Source organism: Rhinopithecus bieti, unplaced genomic scaffold (assembly GCF_001698545.2).
Source record: "Rhinopithecus bieti isolate Rb0 unplaced genomic scaffold, ASM169854v2 scaffold_4553, whole genome shotgun sequence".
Taxonomy (NCBI): domain Eukaryota; kingdom Metazoa; phylum Chordata; class Mammalia; order Primates; family Cercopithecidae; genus Rhinopithecus; species Rhinopithecus bieti.
The window spans coordinates 4587531-4609940 of NW_016804694.1; the positions used below are offsets into that span (position 1 = coordinate 4587531).

At 39.9% G+C, this 22410-nt stretch overlaps 1 protein-coding gene across 1 annotated transcript in view; it reads right to left on the minus strand.

Annotated features, from left to right (window-relative positions):
* KIF6 (kinesin family member 6) overlaps positions 1-22260 on the minus strand; it is a 381950-nt gene extending 359690 nt beyond the window's left edge. The window contains 3 exon segments of the mRNA XM_017870163.1: positions 10031-10104; positions 17171-17284; positions 22127-22260. Coding sequence (XP_017725652.1) covers positions 10031-10104; positions 17171-17284; positions 22127-22192 — 254 coding nt within the window. The 5' untranslated portion in view covers positions 22193-22260.
* Between the last annotated feature and the right edge of the window lie 150 nt (positions 22261-22410).

Below are 22410 nucleotides of genomic sequence, written 5' to 3' on the forward strand. Positions count from 1 at the left end.
ATCTGAACTGTGCTTATATGGCTCCAAAGTCCATGCTTTTAGTCAGTGTGTTATATAGTCTCCCCCAATTATATCTTTAGAGAAAACATTCAGCTTTCTGAAAATAATCTGTTAAGTACCTAACTTAGTCTAAATAGTTTCAGATTTCTCTTGTAATATTCCTGTGAATGTCAACTATACTGCATTAAATCAAGAGTGGGGTCCCTTCTGAGTATGGGGCCCTGTGTTATGACATGGGTCTCATGTATACGAAGGCTGGTTCTGCCTTTAGGATAAGATGCTTTAATTTATTTTAGAAATAAGTGGGAGGTAAATTATAAATAAACAAATACCAATTTCAGAATTGTAAAGCCGTTTAGAGCACATCTCGGATCTCTGAGAAAGATACTAACAACAAATACCACCGGTATCATCTGTCACTATCTGCATCACCCCACAACCTAGCTTTATGCCTAGGTGAGAGAATCTCAAATTTTAGTGTGCATCAGAATCACCTGAAGGGCGTTTTAGACTACAGATAGTTCTGATTCAATAGGTATGGGTGAGGCCTGATAATGTGCGTGTCTAACAAGTGCTCAGGTAATGTTGATGCTGCTGGGTTATGGACCACACTTTGAGAACCACTGGCCTAGACAAAAGAGCAGGTGTCTATATAGCATGATTTTAGTCATTGAAAAGGCCTCTATCCAAAAACTACCTCAGGAAGGAAACAAATAAAACTCGCTTTATAAGAAATAAAGCCCATCACTGTGCATTTAAGCAATAAAAGGAAGGCTGACAGGTGCTAAAGGATCATCCTCTATCTGCTAATTCTCTTCCTCAACAAATACTCGGAGCATTTAATAGACACCTGACACTATTCTAGGAGCCGGAGACACAACAGTGAACAAAGGTAAAGAGGAGTCCTTGCCTCCATGAAGTTTAATTCACGCACCGGTGAGGCTCAAAGTGCCATGATGTGAATGTCCCAGAAGCAGCCGTCAACCAATAATGGGCAGGGGTGGTCAAGTACCCCGGCTTCTTTGCCCCTTGGGCGGGACAACTCTGAGACATATTCCTAACAGTTCTCAGTGGGTACCAGTGGAAATAAGTCCCAGTTGCTTACAGTGGTAACCTGCTCTTTAAAATACCCTAGCTTCCTTTCCTTCGCTTTCTCACTTCCCTACCGCCCTGCAGGTGCTTCCTGAACTCACCTCCCAAATACATTACTTTCTCTGGAATCCTAGCCTCAGGATCTGCCTCTGGGGGCACCAGCTTAAGAGATGTCTCTTCATGCTGAAGAATCACACTGCTCGTGTCAGTGCATCTCCGATCCACTGGTTGGTCTCTTTTATTATCTTAGGAAACCCCCAACCAACTTTTTAATCCAAGTAATGCTTTTTATTTTACCGCTGACCCAGTAATTTTCACCCCTCACATGTACAATACTCTGTCAAGGAATCCTACTTCTTACAATTAAATAGCTTCATGCAACTCTTATGCTTTTTTTATTCTATAGGTATTTTATCAAAAATTATGAATAACATAGTTATTACTGCAAACATGATAGTATCATGCAATTTCTTGATCAATTATTCTTAAGAAGAGAGACCCAGATTTAGGCTCACTTTTTACCTACAGTAATAAAATCTGTGTTTGAAATGTGCATCTTTAATATATTCTATACTTGTTACATCAACGGCTGTTTTCTTCACATTCGCCAGCTGTAGGTAGAATGGTAATGTTATTCCCTTCCTTGGTAAGTCCTTGATGGAGCTTGTCAAGGTCATCATCTTGTATAATTACATGGCTTTAAACTGATGTTAGTGTTCCTGTTTTTAATCATAAGACCATGTTCTCAGCTGAAAATATAATTTTAAAATTGTTACACTTAAAAGTTTAAATTTAAGTATAATCGTAAAGTCACAAAAGCCAGAAATGTAATGTTATCAGGAAATTCAGCATAGCAGCAAGTAAAGCCAAGTACAGGTTCCTGTTTATAAACAACGCATCTGGCAAAGTGCAATTGTGGCCAGAAGTTGAACAGATCTGTGGAACAGGCAATGAGTTTTTGTACAATTCAGTGGCGAACAATATTTCCTGTAAACTTAGAAAAAAACAAAATGTCACTGGTGTTTTTGTGACTTTCAGATGGGATTAGTTTTATTGAATCCCATGGGGGAGAAGTTCCAGTGTAATAAATGAGATTGCCTAATTTACAGAATAGAAGAATATCACAGAACAAATGTCACTAAAATTTTTATAACTGAGGATTTTCTTAATGTTTTATTTTGAAATAATGATAAATTTACAGAAAGTCATAAAGAGAGTATACAATGGTTCTCTGTACCCCATTTGCCCCAGTGGTTACATATTCCATAACTGTAGTACCTTTTCAAAACCAGGAAATTGACATTCGTACAATGTATGTGTATAGTTCTATGCCATTTTCTCACATGTGTAGAATTAAGCAATCACCACTGCCATCAAAATACAGAACTATTCCATCACTATAGAGATCTACTGGTGTTAACATTCTACCAGTTTGAATGAAGTATAGAAACCTTACTTCCCTTAGGGCCCTCTTCTCTTTAAAATCCATAGGGGTGGAGTCATGGGTTTTTCCATGGTATCTGGATGGAGTGAGGCAACTAGTATCTACAAGTTTTTTGTCTTGCTAGGCTGCCAGTCCCCTGGCACTCTTGCTAGAGACAGTAGACTCTTCTTGAGGATTTTGTCTGAGCCCACTGGTGTTTCTGGGTATCTGGTTTCTCCAGCATCCAATCTGGGCAGAGTGGTTAAATGTCCCCGCTTTTTGCAGATATATGAGGGGAAAAGAACAAGGGGATTCACCATCCTGTCACTTCTCAGGTCCTGAGGTCTCTAGCTAGGCTATCTTCTCTTCAACTTTCAGAGTCATGTTTCTTTGTATATGACGTCCAGAGTATTCAGCTGTACTTAGTAAGGGGAATAGAGAGAAATGTGTCTACTGTATCTTGGTCTGGAACCAGAGGTCACTAGGCATGTTTTTTTAAGTGGCAAAGAAATTAAAGATCTCTAATTTTTTCATCCCTTACATTGAATAGGGCACTGACGCTTGTAAAGTACATTGTTTCTTTTCATCCTTAAAACAACCTTGTAAACTTGGTGTTATTAGCATCCCCTTTCTCAGAAGGGATAACTGATTCAGAAGTGATATGTCTGATCCAAAGTCACATAGGGAGTTAGTCACAGGCTAGGGCCAGAATTGGATTATTTGACTTCATACCAAATATTTTGAGCCACAAAAGGTAAAACCATGAGTACACAGAAGTGAATAACTAAGATTTTTTTTAATCCTCTTTTGTGAGCCTTCTTCTCTCTATTCTGGCCTCCTTGTCTTGAAAGAGCAGGATCTCTTCTCTGGTTGGATTAGCAGAACTGGGTGAGCTAGGCAACCCACAGCATTATCAGTAAAGCCTGTTTCCTAAAGAGCAACAGGTAAAAGTCCTGCTGGGCAATGACCCTGGTGCGACTGAGAGTGTGGTACTGCCCCCTGCCATGAGAAAATCCCCTGCATCAAGCCTTGGCCTCCCACCCAGCAAGAGCACATGTGCAAAAGTAGTCAAGCACATCTTTTTCCAAATCTGAGAGGGCAGCTGTCTCTTTATAGTAAGAAGAGAGTGAAGGAAAAGAGAAATCTTCTTACTATAAATTGAAAGGCAGCTCCTGATATTGTTCATCACTGGTGAAATCAAAGGTTAACAAGTGGTGGCTCACAATGACTAATAGCTTTCCAAAAGCCAACCTCATTGGCCTTATTGTAGTGTAGGCGCCTTAGCTGTTCAGCACCAGCTACGGGGACTGTGTCATAGCATAGCCAGTCCTCCTGCCAGTGCACATTCTATTCATTTTGGTCAAACCATCATGTTGTTACAAAACAGTGAATTTCCAAATTTTTGCAGAATTACTCACTGCACATAAAGTAAATTTCCTACACCCCAGGCTTTTAGGTAAAACATAGATCGGCTCAACTAGAAAATTGAAATTCTGCAAACTTGCAGATGTGTGATAAGACCTCATAAATGTCTAGACTTCACAGTTTTCCTCCCTAAGTCTTTGAATGAAATTGTCACTCAAGGATAATGTACTATTTTTGCTTGAAGCTTCAGGTATTCTCTGATAGACTACCACATATTCCAGAGATTGACACACTTCAGTTTGAGAAGCATAACACCAGATAAAAAGACAAATAAAACAAGACACTCTTTTGCATACTGCAATAACATAGACATTTGTGGACTTCTTAAATCTTACATAAAAGAAATTTATTCAAAAAATTCACCCAGAAATTAATGAGCAAAATTCAGATGACAAAAGGTAGTTTTTACACGTTACTAATCAACCCAAGATAGATTTCAAAGACATCTAAGATTAGAAGACGCATCATCATGAAGCACTTCCTAGTGGAAATGTACTAAATAATAAATAACCACATTTATTTCCAATGATACAAAGTTCAAGCTTTACTATTTCTCCTCATACATGCAATCCTATACAGCTTTGGTCTCCACTCTTTTTGGCACCAGGGACTGGTTTCGTGGAAGACAATTTTTGCACCAAATAATTGTGTGTTGTTGGAGGAATGGTTTTGGGATGAAACTGTTTCACCTCAGATCATCAGGCATAGTGAGATTCTCATAAGGAGTGTGTAACCTAGATTGCTCACATGCACAGTTCACAATAGTGTTTGTGCTCCTATCTGAATCTAATGCCACAGCTGATCTGACAGGAGGTGGAGCTCAGGCAGTAATGCTCCCTCCACCACCACTCACCTTCTACTGTGTGACCCAGTTCCTAACAGGCCACAGACTGGTACTGGCACGTGGCCTCAGGCTTTGGGGACCCCTGCTATATAGTCATGCACATAATATCACTGGCTTGGACTAAGTAGAAAAGATGTCTAAATTGGTGAGATTCCTGAATTACAGAATTTTGGAAAGAAATGTGATTAGTTTTATTTAGCCTTAATTGCATACAGTAACCAGAATTAAGCTACAGTGTGTTAACCCAGTAGAATAACTTTAAAGGGCTTGTTTAAAGTGGTCACATTGTATGTTGCAAATGTGTTCTTGAAGGTTAATCTTCACTAGGAATAGCAGACATTTCTGTTTAATATCTAAAGTGGTACAGTCTCCATTCAAAGGCCTGCCAAATTATGTAATTCTTAAAAATTTGATTTTCAATGTATGGGGATATATTAATTTAAATATTGTGCATAAATGACACTTTATGTTATTAGTATTTTATGTTTTACCATTTCAAAGTCACACAATTTAAACTTGCATAAAATAGAAACATACTATATACAGTATATTTAAAGTCAATGAAAAAAGTGATTCCCTCCCCAGGCTCTTAAATAAGTCAATTTGCTTAACAACCCTCTCCTACAGAGATGAATGAGAAGAAAATGTGAATCTGCCCCTGTCTGTCTATTCACTGTTGCAGTACATGTTTCTGCAGAGTAGAAGCTTGGATTAGGGACAGTGAGAGACTCCTAGCACCATGGAGGAAAGACGGCCTCACGCCTAGCAAATAAGCACGCCATGCCCTCAGCACATGCCATCCCTTCCCCATAGACATAAGGGTAGGCCACAGTGAACAGAAACGGTGTGCTCAAACAGACAACAGCATCCTCAAATGACGGGGATAAGCCCACGACTAAGAATCACCAATATCTGAGGGAAATCTGCACCAGGAAAGCAAGGCACCAAACTCATCAGAAGGACATGCACATAAAGAAAAAGAAGACAGAAAAAAACAAAACAACCCAATGTTTCAAAAGAAGATCATTCTCTTCAGAGGGAAAGGGGATACCACATTCACAAGCAAGAATAGACTTTTCATTTCCTAGAAATGAAAATAAAATAGTAAAATTAAAAAATTTAGAGGGATAAAGAAGAATTCACATGAACTGAAAAGCAAATTACCATGCTGGAATCTGTGCTGACAAATTCTTGCAGAATTCAGAAGCACAGGGCAAAGAGAGGAGAACTATGAATGGGAAGTTGTAATATTTGAAGGATAGGATTGCAAGGTCCAGAAAGAAAGAATAAGATATGTTGGTTTTTTTTTTGGCTGGACACAGTGGCTCATGCCTGGAATCCTAGCACTTTGGGAGGCCGAGGCAGGAAGATCTCCTGAACCCAGGAGTTTGAGACCAATCTGAGACCCCATCTCTATGACAAATTTAAAAAATGAGCTGAGTGTGGTAGCATGCATGTGTAATTTCAACTACTTGAGAGGCCTTGAGGCAGGAGGATTGTTTAAGTCTAGCAGGTCAAGGCTGCAGTGAGCTGTGATCACGCCACTGCACTCCAGCCTGGGCAACAGAATGAGACTATGTCTCAAAAAATAAAAATTAAATAATTAAATAATACATAAATAAATAAAATGAGATTACTTTTAAAAAAAGGAAGAACTTTTTTTTAACTACCAAAGAAAAGGTCCATGTGATGACCCTTGAACTTGAGTTTTCAGATTGAAATAGCTGACTGAGAGATAAGAATACATGAAAAAAATATCCATACCTAGACTCATTAATATCAAATTTCATAAAAACAAGAAAAGAAAAAAATCCTAGAAACACCTGGAAAGTAAAACAAAAGTTATGTCTAAAAGAAATAAGAATCAGATCGGCACGGACATGTTTTCAACAACCCTGTATGCAAAGAGACAATGAAGCAGTGTCTTCACAGCTTTGAGAGGAAGGAACTGTTAGCGTAGAGTGCTATACCCAGTCAAATGGCCGGGTAGAGCAGCCTCAACCTGCTGGGCTTAAGTGATTCTCCCACCTGAACCTCTTGAATACTTGGAACTATAGGCATGCACCACCACGCCCAGCTGATTTTTAAGATTATTTATAGAGACAAAAATCTAAATATGTTGCCCAGGCTGATCTTGAACTCCTGGGCTCATTTAACTGTGAAGGGAAAGGAAAGACTTCAGAAAGTTCCCCAGTCCTGAATTTTTTCTAAGAGGTTATTAGAGGATGATTACCAAAAGGAATCTAAGAATTAGACACAAATACAAGAAACAGTGACAAAGAAATAGTATAACTTTGAGATAATTAAAATAAATGTTAATAAAAATTAATAATAATAATTCAGACAGAAATATCAATTGATCTCCACAGTGAAAGTTGTAGAGGTGTAGGAGAGGCAAAGTAAAAGTATCCTAACATTCTTGACTAGAGAGAAGAGAGAGAGAGCGAGACAGAGGCAGAGACAAAGTTTTTGATACTGAGAAAAATATAAATGTTTAAATATCTGAATTTAAACTAGAGCTGTTGAAGTACAATGTACAACTTGGGAAAGAAAATGGAGGCAGCAACAACAGTCAAACCAACAAAAAGCAAGAAAGGAAAAAAAATTGGGAAGTACAAAAAAGAGGAGAAAGAAAATAACATAAGAGGAATAGCTCCAAATTATGGTGATCATAATAAAGATAAACTGGTTAAAGTAACTAATTCAAGATCAAAAACTGTGGGTTTAGCTAAAAAGGCAAAAGCAGCCATATTTTATTTATCAGGCCCATTCTTAAAAACAAAATGTCACAAGGCAGTTGAACTAGGAGAAGGAGAAAGATAAGACAAAGGCTGACAGAAAAAAAAAATAGCAAAACTAATTTCAGGAAAAAAAAAGAATACAAGGAGAAAAGTAATAGAAAGGATAAAGAGGAATATTTCTTATTGATAAAAGATAAATCCCACCAGGGCCAACTTGAGCTGCTTGGATAAAAGTGCTCTTGCCTGTCATTTTTGAAATCTTGTTATCATGGAGTTTGTCGCATCAGTGGATAAAACAAAGCCCCTGCCTTCATGGAGCTTTGTTTTAGTGGAGGCAAACAGACACAAACACTAATATAGAATTAAACTGCATAATATGTCAGGGCCAGGTGCGGTGGCTCACGCCTGTCATCCTAACACTTTGGGAGGCCAAAGTGGGTGGATCACGAGGTCAGGAGTTCAAGACGAGCCTGGCCAACATGGTGAAACCCCGTCTCACAAGACAGAAAACCAAATACCGCGTGTTCTCACTCATAGGTGGGAACTGAACAATGAAAACACTTGGACACAGAGTGGGGAACATCACACCCCAGAGCCTGTCATGGGGTGGGAGGCAGGGGGAGGAAAAGCATTAGGAGAAATACTTAATGTAAATGACGAGTTAATGAGTGCAGCACACCAACATGGCACATGTATACCTATGTAACAAACCTGCACGTTGAGCACATGTACCCTAGAACTTAAAGTAAAATAATCATAAAAAAATGTCAGATGGTGACACGTGCTAAAATAAATAAAGTCAAATAGGGAAGGGTAACGGAGGTGCAATTTTAAATAAGGTATTACAGGAAGGCCTTACTGAGAAAGCCGCTATGAGCAAAAATTTCAGGTTGCTGAGGGAGAAACCATGCAGATTTCTGAGGGAAGAGAATTCCAGACAGAGGGAACAGCAAGAGGAAATGGTCACCGCATACAATTAAAACCGCATAAGTTAACTGAGAAGGAACGGAGAACCAGGAGAGTGTGACAAGTGAAGAAAGTATGTGGAGGATGGAGTGATCAACTGTGTCAAAATGGCAGACATATCAAATAGCATGAGGACTGGGAAATGATCATTATTAAATTTAGCAAATAGAATTCATAGTTGACTTTGACAAAAACAATTTCATTGAGGCAGTGGAGGCCAAAGCATGATAAGAACAGGGTTTGGGAGAGGAACTGAAGTAGTGAATATAGTAGGCCATTTCAAAGATATGTTCTATAAAGGAAAGCTGAAGAAAAGGGCAGTAGCTGGAGGAGAAAGTGGGCTCAAGATGAGAGTCTGTAGCGGAAGGAAAACCCAGGCATCCATGAAAAAGAAACTTAAGGTTCCCTTCCTGAATGATGTTAGGAAGTTTAAAAATAAAACACATGAAACTAGCTATCTGAAAAATGACACAACCCAAATGATTGCTAAAAAGATGGGAATTTCAGAAATGTTTGACATCTAATCAAGGAGACTTGAATTTTATCTAAAGAGGTGTTATTGGATTGTGATTATAACTCTAAAATAGCTTAAGCCTACTTGATTGTAGGTTACCTAATGAAGGAAGGCTGTATTAAAAAAAAGAAGGGCTTGGTTTGCATAGGATTCATAAAACAGGAGTTTGAGAGACATAATGTAGCAACGTGTTCTCAGCAATGTCCACTAAAAAGGGTGTACTGATGAGTAGACTTGAAAACTGGGTTCATTTAGCAGGTATAATTTTCATTATTTAACTGTAACGATGAATATATCTTGGGATTATCATTAGGTCATTAGCATCATCCAAATGATTTCAGATCAGAAAGCAAGCTTGTTAGCAGTAGTTTTCTAAATGGATTCCCTATAAGAGGACTGTGTGCTTATCAAAGAGCTTGAGTGTCTTAGTCCCTAGGAGACTGCCAATACATATTAATAAATTGGCACTCTGATTTATTTGGTACTCTCATGTGAGTTTGGTTCTAGTAGTCAGCAGCCTGGAATTATCTAGATATATTAAAGCAAAGGGCCAAGCTTTGAAATGACACTGAGGTAGAGCAGGGCCAGTATCATTAGGCAGCCTCCCAGGTACCACCCATACCTTATCCTTTGTCCATCTAACTGTATGTTTGAAGTACTGTACTGTACTGAGGAAAGAACGCTGAACTTAGCAGTCCAAAAATCGTCTAGGACTCTGCCACCACTACCCATGCAACCCTGAGGAGTGTCACTTCATTTCTGTGATCCTCGGTTTATATATCTTTACAGATAGGAGTAACAATAGCTAGTCTATCTCACTGTGTTATTTTGTTTTGTTTTGAGACTCAGAATCTAAATCTAAAACAAATGGTTATAGGAACAGAAGGTATTAATGCTATCATCATTACATGTCCTGCAGCCTAAGTATATAATTCATATACTTAAGCACACTACCACAGTTATCTGAGAATTGAAGACAACATGAAAAGCCACGAGCCCACTGAACAAAATATGGGAAATCCTACCTCCCAGCAACTGGTTTGGCAATGTTTTCAAAAATGGTCTCTTGGTTTGCATCCTGATCAAAATTCTTTGAAATCTGCAATGTGAAAACAGTAATTATTTAAAAGCTGCACCTCCAAACACTACTGGATTAATAAACCTTGTTTTTCTTAAAGCTTTATAAATTACCCCATATTTACATCACTGGGTTTACCTAACTTAGCACAATGTTTGCCCTGTAGTCTCAACCACACTGTGCTGTTGTACTCCTGTATACAAATGGTGGGTAAACAGTATTGCTTTGACAAGATCTGCACAATAAATCCCTCTGAAAAGCTGCAGCAGCTTTGAACCAAATAACAAATTGTGTGCTTTTTAGCTCTCAAGAGGGACAGTGTCTACAATTGGCAAGAAATTCAAAACTAGATAGCTGCATGAAATGGAAATCCAAGAACAGGATGTAAACTGCCAAGGAACTTCTGCTGTCTGACCTGGGAGAAAAGAATGCAACTGTGAATTGTATGACTATTGAACTTAGTTTTAGTATTTTGAACTAAAGTTTATTTTTCCACTAATTTGGTGCTGTATCCTAACATCAACCATTTAATTCTCAGGATGGTTTTGTTTCATTTTGTTGACCATGAGTCAAAAGTCAAAAAGTAAATTAAGATAAACCTGTCCTGCATAGAGAAGGTTTAATCAGATTGGCAATGGCTTAGGGGAAGGGGGTGGAGGTATGGTGTCAATTTCACTCTTCTTGCAATGCTACTCTGACTTAGCTTAGTACTGGATTACAAGCCCAGTGGAACACTTGGGGTAGAAGACACAGAATCTATTTTTTTTTTTTTTCAGATGGAGTCTCACTCTGTCACCCAGGCTGGAGTGCAGTGGCGTGATCTCGGCTCACTGCAACCTCTGCCTCCCAGGTTCAAGCGATTCTCCTGCCTCAGCCTCCCGAGTAGCTGGGATAATAGGCATGCCACCACGCCTGGCTAATTTTTGTATTTTTAGTAGAGACAGAGTTTAGTAGAGACAGCTGACTTGCCTCCATTTTAGAGAAGCAAACAATGAACCATACAAAGAGATAATCTAAGGCAGTCTGGCTAGTATGTCATTTAGCAGGGAAGATTGTGTTTTAGACAGTAATATTTACTGTTTAGTGTGTCCAGACTGCTTCTCGAACTCTACAGACGTATCACAGCTTCAGATATGAACACCAACATAACACAGAGGTCAACATAATACATAGCTGCTGAACTGCTCTTCAGAGCACTGTGTAGTATGAGGTCTGAGCACATATTCTCAGCTTTTGAGAATTATGATAAGGCTGGTTCACTTCTTTTATCAAATGGGTGATGACTGGGTGAATCAATTAGCCATTTTCTACCCCATTTCCTTAAAAAAGAGTAATTATAGCTACTACCATGTAAATAAAAGAGATGGCAGAAGTTTTAAAGAAGGCAGTGAGTCACATACAGAATATCTTCTGAAAGGTACCTTGTGTAAAAGTAATGATAGCATGTTCATTTCTAATTCATCTATTCATTCCACAAACACATACTGAGGGCCTACCATGTACCAGTCACTTCTAACAAGATTTAAATTAAACTAAAATGTAATTTTAGTATAATATCTATAAAGCATATTGAATTCCCTGGGGAAAAATGACACCCTCCACTATTTAAAATAACAGGTGGTAGAAACACAAGCAATCCAGATCTCTCTTTTTACTGACTTTTCCCCACACATTTTAGAGAACGATTTTAGCACCCAAGTTTACAATAAACCATTAATGGTATATTAAACATCAAATGTCATCATCCCAAAATATTGCATTTTATACAATGTAGTTGCATAGTAATCTGAAAAGGCATTTTGGTCAGCTGTCTTCTGAAAACCACGGAAGAGCACAATAGAATCACGGAGTTAGAAGGGATTTTAACGCGTTCAGTCTAATGATTAACAGAGGAAGAAATCGAGATCCACAGAGATAAAGTAATTACTCAGAGTCTTAGAGCTCATCAATAATATTCCTTGTGATATAACTTAAGTTTCCTGATTCTTAGGAGGTCCTTTCATTTGTTAGGAACTTGAGAAGGCTTTTTCTAAACTCCATTTCAAACTCAGCATATGCTGACTTCTTCCCACCCTAAAGAATGGTGCACTTCCTGTGCTCTTCCTCGTCCCAGAAAACAACAGCTCTATCCCTCTAAATGTTCAGTCCAAAACCATTAGGATCTGCTTGACTCCTCTGTTTCTACATACACTCTATGTCCAATCCATCAGCAAACTCTGTCAGCTGAGACCTTCACAACACATCCAGAATTCAATTATTTCTCAACATTTCCACTGTTACCACCTTGGTCCACGCTACCATAATTTCTTGCCTGGTCTCTCTTGCAATAGTCTAACTAGTCTCCTTTTCCCCCTTCCAGCCTGCTTTCCACATGTCAATAAGAGGGATCCTGCTAACTTCCAGCCATGTCAATAAGAGGGATCCTGCTAAAACATAAGTGAGATAATTTCATTCTTCTGCTCAAAGCCCTCCATTGCCTTCTCATGGCACTTTGGGGGAAAAGTTGGAGTCCTCACAGTGACTTATAGGGCTCTATGTGATCTGGCCATTCTGCTGCCTCATGCTTACTCTACTCCTCATGCTTACTCTACTCATGCTTACTCCCGTCTACCTCTTGCTTACTCCCCTCTACCTCTTGCTTACTCCCCTCTACCTCTTGCTTACTCTACTCCAGCCACATAGATCACGTTTTCTCAAAGATGCCAGGCATTCTCCCCATTAGGGATTTCACTCTTGCTATTCCCTTGGCCTGAAAGTCTCATCCCTTAGATACTTGAATGGCTAGCTTCCTCACCTCCATCAAGTCTTTGCTAAAATGTTCCTTTACTGTATGCCTTCCCTGACCTACTAACTGTTGCAACCATTCCTCTCCTTCGCCCCGCGTCATCCCAGCTTCTTTGTCACACTTTTCTCCATGGCACATAGCACCTTCTGATATACATGTTGCTTACTGATCTTCTCCTCTGTCTCCTCCCACTAAAATGTAAGCTTCCTAAGCGCAGGAACTTTGTTGTGTTCCCTGCCGTATTCCTAGTAATTAAAACAGCTCACAGTGGGTAGCCAATAAGTATTGATTGGTTGAATAAATGTTCTTGGGGGAAAACAGCCTTTAAAATGCTTAAATATTTATGTCTGAACATATGTGTAAGTTGGATATTTTATTAATTTTAATTTTGAATATTAAAACCAATATTTTCAATTCAGAGATTTAAAATAAGCCAAAGGTGCTTTTTCAACAATTTCACTCTGTTTGTATCTATGTAATTTAAAGAATACTTTGTAGCTGGGTGCAGTGGCTCACGCCTGTCATCCCAACACTTTGGGAGGCCGAGGCAGGCGGATCATGTGAGGTCAGGAGTTCGAGACCATCCTGGCCAAGGTGGTGAAACCCTGGCTCTACTAAAAATGTAAACAACATTAGCTGGGTGTGGTGGTGCATGCCTGTAGTCCCAGCTACTCAGGATGAGGCAGGAGAATTGCTTGAACCTGGGAAGCGGAGGTTGCAGTGAGCCAAGATTGCGCCACTGCACTCCAGCCTGGGTGACACAGCGAGACTCCATCTCAAAAAAAAAAAGAATACTTTGGAAAGGGTCCATAGATAAAGACATAGTAAACTGTTCTTATCAATAAAATGGAATCATGCTGAATAAAATATTTCAGCAAACTGTTGTTTTATGTAATAGATTTTGGCCTAGGCCAGCTGGTAACAAGTCACAATTATGAAGGTATGTAGCATGCTTATATCAGCGGGAGAATGTCCTCTTCAGAAAAAGCAAAGCAGGGGCCAGGCGCGATGTCTCACACCTGTAATCCCAGCACTTTGGGAGGCCAAGGAGGGTCAGATCGCTTGAGCCCAGGAGTTCAAGACCAGCCTGGGCAACATGGTAAAACCCAGTCTCCACCCAAAAAAAAATTAGCTAGATGTGGTGCACACCTGTAGTCTCACTATAGGTTGAGGTGGGAGAATCACCTGAGCCCTGAAGGTCAGAGCTGCAGTGAACTGAGATTGTACTACTCCACTCCAGCCTGGGTGACAGAGTGAAACCGTGTCTCAAAAACAAAACAAAAAAGAAAGAAAGAAGAAGAAAAGCACAGGTTATAGGGCTATTCCTTAAAGGATATAATGAAAGACAAGGGGGAGACACAAAGACAAGGTAAGGACTGCCCCACTAGGCAACAACAGGTTAGTGAGGCCTACTTGTACTTATGTAAGAGAAGACACAATAAGAAAATGAGGTGGAAGTGGAGGGAGAGATGTATATTATATATGAAAGGCAAAAAGTAGAGTTATGAAGACCAAGGAGAATTCTTTATGGGACAACAAAAAAAGCAAATAAGAATTTAAAAAGACAAAGGCCAGATGCGATGGCTCATGCCTGTAATCCCAGCACTTTGAGATCAGAAGTTCAAGACCAGCCTGGTCCACATGGCGAAACCCTATCTCTACTAAAAATACAAAAATTAGCTGGGCATGGTGGCAGGCGCCTGTAATCCCAGTTACTTGGGAGGCTGAAGCAGGAGAATTGCTTGAATCCGGGAGGCAGAGGATACAGGGAGCCAAGATGGCGCCATTGCACTCCAGCCTGGGCAACAGAGCAAGACTCTGTCTCAAAAAAAAAATAAAAGAATTTTAAAATAAAAAGAGAGAAAGAGAGAGAGGAACAACAACAACAACAAAATCTGGGATAGTTTTATCCAAAAGGGCAAAGGCAGGAATAGTCTCAAAACAGACCTTTGTGAAACAGTCTAAAGATACATTGAAGAGAACAATTAGGATTCTTTCAGCAGGATCCAGAAATCCATCACCAAAGTTTGGGCCAGAGATCAAAGATGGATTTAATTTGGGCTCAAACTTCTCCAGAAATCAAAAGTGGAGATTAAAAGAAATAGATTAATCTGAAAATGGAGAATAAAGAGAATGTGAAATAGCTATAATCCCTAAATTCAAGACCTAGCTACTAAAGGAGTATTCAGACCAAAGGCACTGATGACCATCCAAGGGTAGCTGTTTGGTATTTTTCAAATGAGCCAGTACAGTTCAGCACTGCCCAAGAGAAATATAATGGCATTCATCAGAGTGAGAGCATATGTAATTTAAAATTTTCTACTGGCCACATTTTTTAAAAAGCAAAAAGGTTAGTTGGGCATGGTGGTGCATGCCGGCAGTTCCAGCTATTCAGGAGGCTAAGGTGGGAGAATCACTGGAGCCCAGCAGTTGAAGGCCACAGTGAAATATGAGTCCACCACTGCCCTCCAGCCTGGGAGACAGAGCAGGACCCCATCTTTAAATTTAAAATAAAATTAATACAACTTTAAGAAACTAAAAGAAATGGCTGAAATTAATTTAATAATATACTTTTAACCAAAGTTGGAAGTTTCATGTACCAAAATGTTACAATTTCAGTAAATAATCAATATGAAAAAAGTCTTGAGATATTTTACATTCTTTTTTCTTCAGGCTAAGTCTTCCAAAATCCTTCTTTTTTTTTTTTGAGATGGAGTTCTGCTCTTGTTGCCCAGGCTGGAGTGCAATGGCGCGATCTCGGCTCACCGCAACCTCTGCCTCCTGGGTTCAAGCAATTCTCCTGCCTCAGCCTCCCAAGCAGCTGGGATTACAGGCATGCACCACCATGCCTGGCTAATTTTGTATTTTTAGTAGAGACAGAGTTTCTCCATGTTGAGGCTGATCTCAAACTCCTGACCTCAGGTCATCCGCCCGCCTCGGCCTCCCAAAGTGCTGGGATTAGAGGTGTGCGTGAGCCACCGTGCCCGGCCCCTTCGTATGTTTTATACTTTACAGCACATCTCAATTTGGGCTGAACATACTTCAAGTGTNCTTTTAACCAAAGTTGGAAGTTTCATGTACCAAAATGTTACAATTTCAGTAAATAATCAATATGAAAAAAGTCTTGAGATATTTTACATTCTTTTTTCTTCAGGCTAAGTCTTCCAAAATCCTTCTTTTTTTTTTTGAGATGGAGTTCTGCTCTTGTTGCCCAGGCTGGAGTGCAATGGCGCGATCTCGGCTCACCGCAACCTCTGCCTCCTGGGTTCAAGCAATTCTCTTGCCTCAGCCTCCCAAGCAGCTGGGATTACAGGCATGCACCACCATGCCTGGCTAATTTTGTATTTTAGTAGAGACAGAGTTTCTCCATGTTGAGGCTGATCTCAAACTCCTGACCTCAGGTCATCCGCCCGCCTCGGCCTCCCAAAGTGCTGGGATTAGAGGTGTGCGTGAGCCACCGTGCCCGGCCCCTTCGTATGTTTTATACTTTACAGCACATCTCAATTTGGGCTGAACATACTTCAAGTGTTCAAGAACCACATGTGGCTTGTGGCTATTATATTGGACAGTACAGATATAGAGTATACATATGTGCATATGAGGTCTAAATATCATATATATTATAAAGAAGGCTTACCTACACAGCACACAAATGATACTGTAAGTTCCTACCTTCAGTGAAGTTTAATCATGCATTGGAACTTTCTGTAAGTGCTAAACTATAGTGGGTTGAGTAGGAAAATACTAGATAAACAGAGGTAGTAAAGAAAGGCTGGAATCTTGGAATACAATCTCAGATATAGAAATACACATTATTGGCTGGGTGCGGTGGCTCACACTTGTAATCCCAGCACTTTGGGAGGCCGAGGCAGGTGGATCACGAAGTCAAAAGATCGAGACCATCCTAGCCAACATGGTGAAACCCCGTCTCTACCAACAATACAAAAATTAGCCAGGTGTGGTGGCGTGTGCCCGTAATCCCAGCTACTCAGAAAGCTGAGGCAGGAAAATCGCTTGAACCCAGGAGGCAGAGGTTGCAGTGAGCCGAGATCGCACCACTGCACTCAAGCCTGGAGACAAAGCGAGACTGTCTCAAAAAAAAAAAAAAAAAAAGAAAGAAATACACATTGTTTTTTACCTTGGGCACAGCAGTGAAAAGACAACTTGAGTTCAATCTACTAGGTGAGACAAAGAGCTGCATTACATTTTCCACAAGAAATGGTGCTAATTATTTCACAGTGAATATTAATATAGTACAGTAGTTCAATAATGAAACGGAAATGAAAAGGGAGAAAGAAAAACTTACTTAAATTTGTAGCTTTCTCGCTTATTATTCACAAACCCATCTGCCAAATCACGTGGTAAGATAATTTCCAAGCTAGGTATTAATTTTTCATCTTCATCTATGGAATAAATCTGCAAATGTGAAGACAACAAATGGATATAAAATGGTGAAATTATGGCTTGAACTATGACCATGTTATTATGACTTGTAATGATATGAAAATTATAGTCTTAAGATTAAAAAGTCATAATATCATATAATTTGAATAATTTTTCTCTTTGAACTGTGTGTAGATTCAGACAAATATATGGAACTGAACCAGAAGTAAAACCTAAATTAATGCTGTATCAAAGTCAGATTATCTTTGAATGATCTAACATTCAAATATGTATATTTGAATATCTCTGTTATTATTGTCATTGAGAAACTAATGGCCCTGAAAACAACATTTTATCTAAATATTGCTTTAGTATTATGTATCAGGAGTTAACATTTTACTACAATCAATAAGCATTTCTGAGCATTTACAAAATGCCAGAGATAAAAGGACTAGGTTTGGAGCCATCTCAGATAGCTCACTAAGAATGCTCTAATTCAAGTTATGTTCAAAGAAGCCTAAGGTTCCATGAGACATTTTCAGGCATTTGATAAGAGAGATGTGGCTTCAAAAGATACATGTAATTCATGTATTTGATGTCATTTTCAAGGTTCTCATTCCAGCTCAGCTACTAATTAGCAAGTGACCTGGGAGAAATCCTTTAGCCTTTCTAAGCTGATATGGAAATACAGGGTTTTTTTTTTTTTTTTTTTTTTTATTTATTTATTTATTTATTTATTAGGCATTTATTGTAAGCCAGGCAAGTCAGCAGAAGCAGGGCCTGAGCAGTGCCCAAGAGCACTCACTCTCCCTGGCAAACAGGCTCAGGGGAATTCTCTTCGTGCATGTCATCCTCTTTCCCACTCAAAACTCCCACCCCGACCTTCCTGGAAGGCAGGGCTAACAGGACCTTCTGCCGGCCAGCTCATGACTGATTCCTTTCAATCCCAGCTGCAATGCAAACTGAAACTCATGCTGTACATCACCACTCTATGGGAGAGCTCTATTTCTGGGGCACCCAGGAGTCAGCACACATACTGCTGGGACCAGGACTCATAATTCACCTTGGTCCAATTCCTTCTATAGGACTGTAAAATTCTCTGATTCTCTTCCTGGTTTCCTACTCCATCATTTATTGGCCAGGAAAATTAAGAGTCAAGCCTATAAAGAGGTCATGTAGAATAAATAAAAGCATAAGATTTGTTGTCCCAAGACTTGGGTCCAACACGGAGCTCAATTTACCAGCTGTGTGACCAGCCACCACTTTCAGAATTGAGGTTCCTTATACATAAAATGAGGAAAACAGAATTACCTCCTTTACAAGATTGCTGTGGGGATCAAGTGATGTAATGGAAATGGAAGTATTTTGTAATGCACCATTGGAAAAAAAAAAAGTCATTAGATTAAAAAAAAAAAAAAAAAAACTTCTTGTCTTTTACCAGGAAATAAAATTCTTTCTAACAGGCAATACTTCCTGTTTAAGACCCATTTAGATACTTGGTTATGGGGAAAAAGTCATATTCCTAAGCAAGTAAAAGCCTACCTAAATCTCCAGAAAGTTTGAATAATTTCCTAAGTATATTTTATTGAAACTTCTCGTCTAAAATGTGAAGAACTCATGCAGAAAAGTCATTACATAAAATAAAGTATTTGTAGAACGCAATGGCATCAAGTTCAAGGCTTTCTGGCTAGGTTTTCTCAAGAGAGATTTAAAAAGTATATCCTGTTGGGCACTACATTAAAAAAAAAAGTTTTATAGCTAGACAGGTGAGTGAAGGGGGTGTATAAGACATGAAACATACAAGAGTGAGGAGTTATACCCATTTTCTAAAATTCTATATTTCTCTGCTCAGCAGACAGAAAAGAATATTAACTGCAGTTAATGACCCTCCACTACTCCAATTAAGACACTCTTTGAGGCCTTAAGAAAAGTCCCTTAGAACCAGGTCACTTGTTTAGTGTAATATTGGCTTTCTATCCTTAGTCATAAAAATATTATTTGAGACAGGGAAGTTTTTTTTTAGAAGACAGAACAAATGCAAGGATGAATATGAAAATGTTTTGAAATGTATAAAGCACTGTACAAATGAAAAGCATTGCCACTGTTAAAACTAGCAGAGATTCATTTTATATATCCTTTTTATTAATCTGTTATTATAATTTACTTTATGATGCCTTAAAGAATAAAAGTAATGCAAGTGCTATTATTCTTTACTCTAATAAAAGAATAAAAGTAATGAAGCTATAAAATGAAGAGAAAGAAAAAAATACCTTTGAGTCACTCTCAATTTAATACTACAAAAAGCATTTCTAATCAGAGAGAGAACTCTCCAATCTTTTGTGGACAAGAAGATATGGCATTAAAATGTGGGGTTTTTAAGGGAGAATAGGGATATACTACTTCAATATTTATTCATTCCAATTCTCTTTGTGTGGGGGGGGGCACCTAAAAATGTGACACCAAGAATATGACACCTAAAACTACTTCCTGGAGGATCAAACAATCCACTCTACAGACTCACTAAAGAAATACAAAATGAGGTACATTAAAATATCCAAACACTGCATTTTAAGAGAAAAGAAAGTTCAATATTAAATACAAGACTTTCCATCCACTTCCCTGAGCCCCCCTCGTACCCGGCCTGTCTCTTGACCTTATCCCAGCCTCGGCTCTGACTGCTGAGTCCATGTAGATAAGCTCAACAGTTTAAGCTAAGAATCTGGGGGGAAATCTTATGTATAATACACTCTTTACACATGATGCACTCTAAAAAGAAATGCATGTAAGTGATTATTAGTTAGAGGAGAGAAAATAGGAAGATACCCATGGTCCTTTCTACATTGTTTTATTCCTATTCTAAATACATAAATTATATGAGGCAAATGGTTAATCATGAGATGCTATGATGTTCCATATAGACATATACACAGTATATATATGGAACAGAAATACAACATTATTAATAGGTTCACTCCATATATTCACAAATATGATCCAAATTGCCCTTACCTAAATTTTCACTTTGGGGGGCAAAAAAGGTTTCTGCAAAGGAGACAGCTTTGAAATCAAAAATCCTTAATTAAAATTACAGCTCTGCTGTTCACAATAGCAAAGATATGGAACCAACCCAAATGTCCATCAGTGATAGAGTAATGTGGCACATATACACTATAGAATACTATGCAGCCATAAAAAAAGATGAGTTCATGTCATTTGCAGGGACACAGATGAAGCTGGAAACCATCATTCTCAGCAAACTAAAACAAGAACAGAAAACCAAACACCACATGTTCTCACTCATAAGTGGGAGTTGAACAATGAGAACGCATGCACACAGGGAGGGGAACATCACACACTGGGTCCTGTTGCTGGGTCAGGGGCTAGGGGAGGGATAACATTAGGAGAAATACCTAAAGTAGATAACAGATTGATGGGTGCAGCAAACCAACATGGCACATCTATACCTATGTAACAAACCTACACGTTCTGCACATGTACCCTAGGACTTAAAAGTATAGCAAATTTTAAAAAATAAAACAAATGTTCTAAAATTGAAAAAAAAAATTGAAGCTCTGCCACTCCCCAGCTGGGTACCTTGGTCACATTATTTATCCTGAAACTCAGTTTCTTAATCTGTAAAATGAGGAAAATGACACCACCCTTGCAGGGTTCTTTTGAGAGTGAGAGATAATGCAGGTAAAGCACCTGTCAGGTGGCCATTTCTCAAGATACATAAGAATGACTATGCTCCCTTCTAGGCAGAAGAGAGGATGTTTTGAAACATTTAAGAAGCACACAAGGTGCCGGGCGCGGTGGCTCACGCCTGTAATCCCAGCACTTTGGGAGGCCGAGGCGGGCGGATCACGAGATCAGGAGATCGAGACCATCCTGGCTAACATGGTGAAACCCCGTCTCTACTAAAAATACAACAAATTAGCCGGGCGTGGTGGCGGGCACCTGTAGTCCTAGCTACTCGAGAGGCTGAGGTAGGAGAACGGCGAGAATCCGGGAGGCGGAGCTTGCAGAGAGCCAAAGACGAGATGCACCGCTGCACTCCAGTCTGGGTGACAAAGCAAGACTCCATCTCAAAAAAAAAAAAAAAAAAAAAAAAAAAAAAAAAAAAAAAGGCATACAAAGTGTCATTGCTCAGAGTCAGGACAATGTCTTAACCTTTTTTATACCTTTCTGAATTTAGCACACTAGAGGAAGCACCTAGTAAATATTGAATTGTTTCTGAATGAAGTACACATGCGTATTCTTTGGGTCGGGATGCTTAAGCATCTGCATAAATCTATTAATACAAGGAGTATATGTAAAGGTTCACGTTTATGTTGGAGAATAACAACAGAGTCAACAAGTTACTGAGGCCTCACTGGGTGCAAAGTACTACATATGTGTATGCTTTGTGCATTTGTGTCTATCTATATTTGTATTATTTCAGAGGTACATAAACATGCATCTCTTGCTTGCACGTTTTGCCCGAGTGCCAAAACGTACCTTTGAGTGTGTCTGCATGTGCGGTGCTGCGTGAGTTTCCCAGAAAGGTGCAATAAGTGCTTATGTGCAGTTGAAGCGCACGTGCTAGTCTGCCCCCGCGTGAACACGTGTGCCTGGGTGCAAAAAACTATGGCTCTGTGCCGGGTCTGCGCCGTGCCAGGTGGGAGTGGCCTAGCTGTCGGTCGCGTCGCTGACAGCAGGACAGCAGTGTGCGAGGGTCTTCGCGGCTGCAGGGCTCCTCGGTCAGTGTGTGCGGGATCCCGGGCGGCCTCGGCGCCCGCCAGCAAGCCCCTCACCTCCGCCCAGCCCCTTCGCGTGCCGCCCGACCCCAGCCCAGGAGGCCCGCCGCGCCGGCGCCCCGGAGGCTCCAGCCCGTACCCCTTGTTGGTGTTTCCGGACAGGGGGCTTCACCCTTGCGAATATCTGGATCGTCTGCTTCACCATCTCCTCCCTGGCTCTGCAATGACCCTTGACCTCTCTTAGGCCCTGGTTGCCAAAACTAACTCCCACCACCTCCGGCGACCCACAGTCTTAGCAACAGTAGCTAGGGACACTACCCAGTGAGCACCTCGGCAGCCAGGATCCCGCCTCCTCCCTCTAATTGGTCGCGACCCAAAGGAAGGCACTAAGCGGCGGGGCGGGGGCGGGGCTAGGGCGGGGTG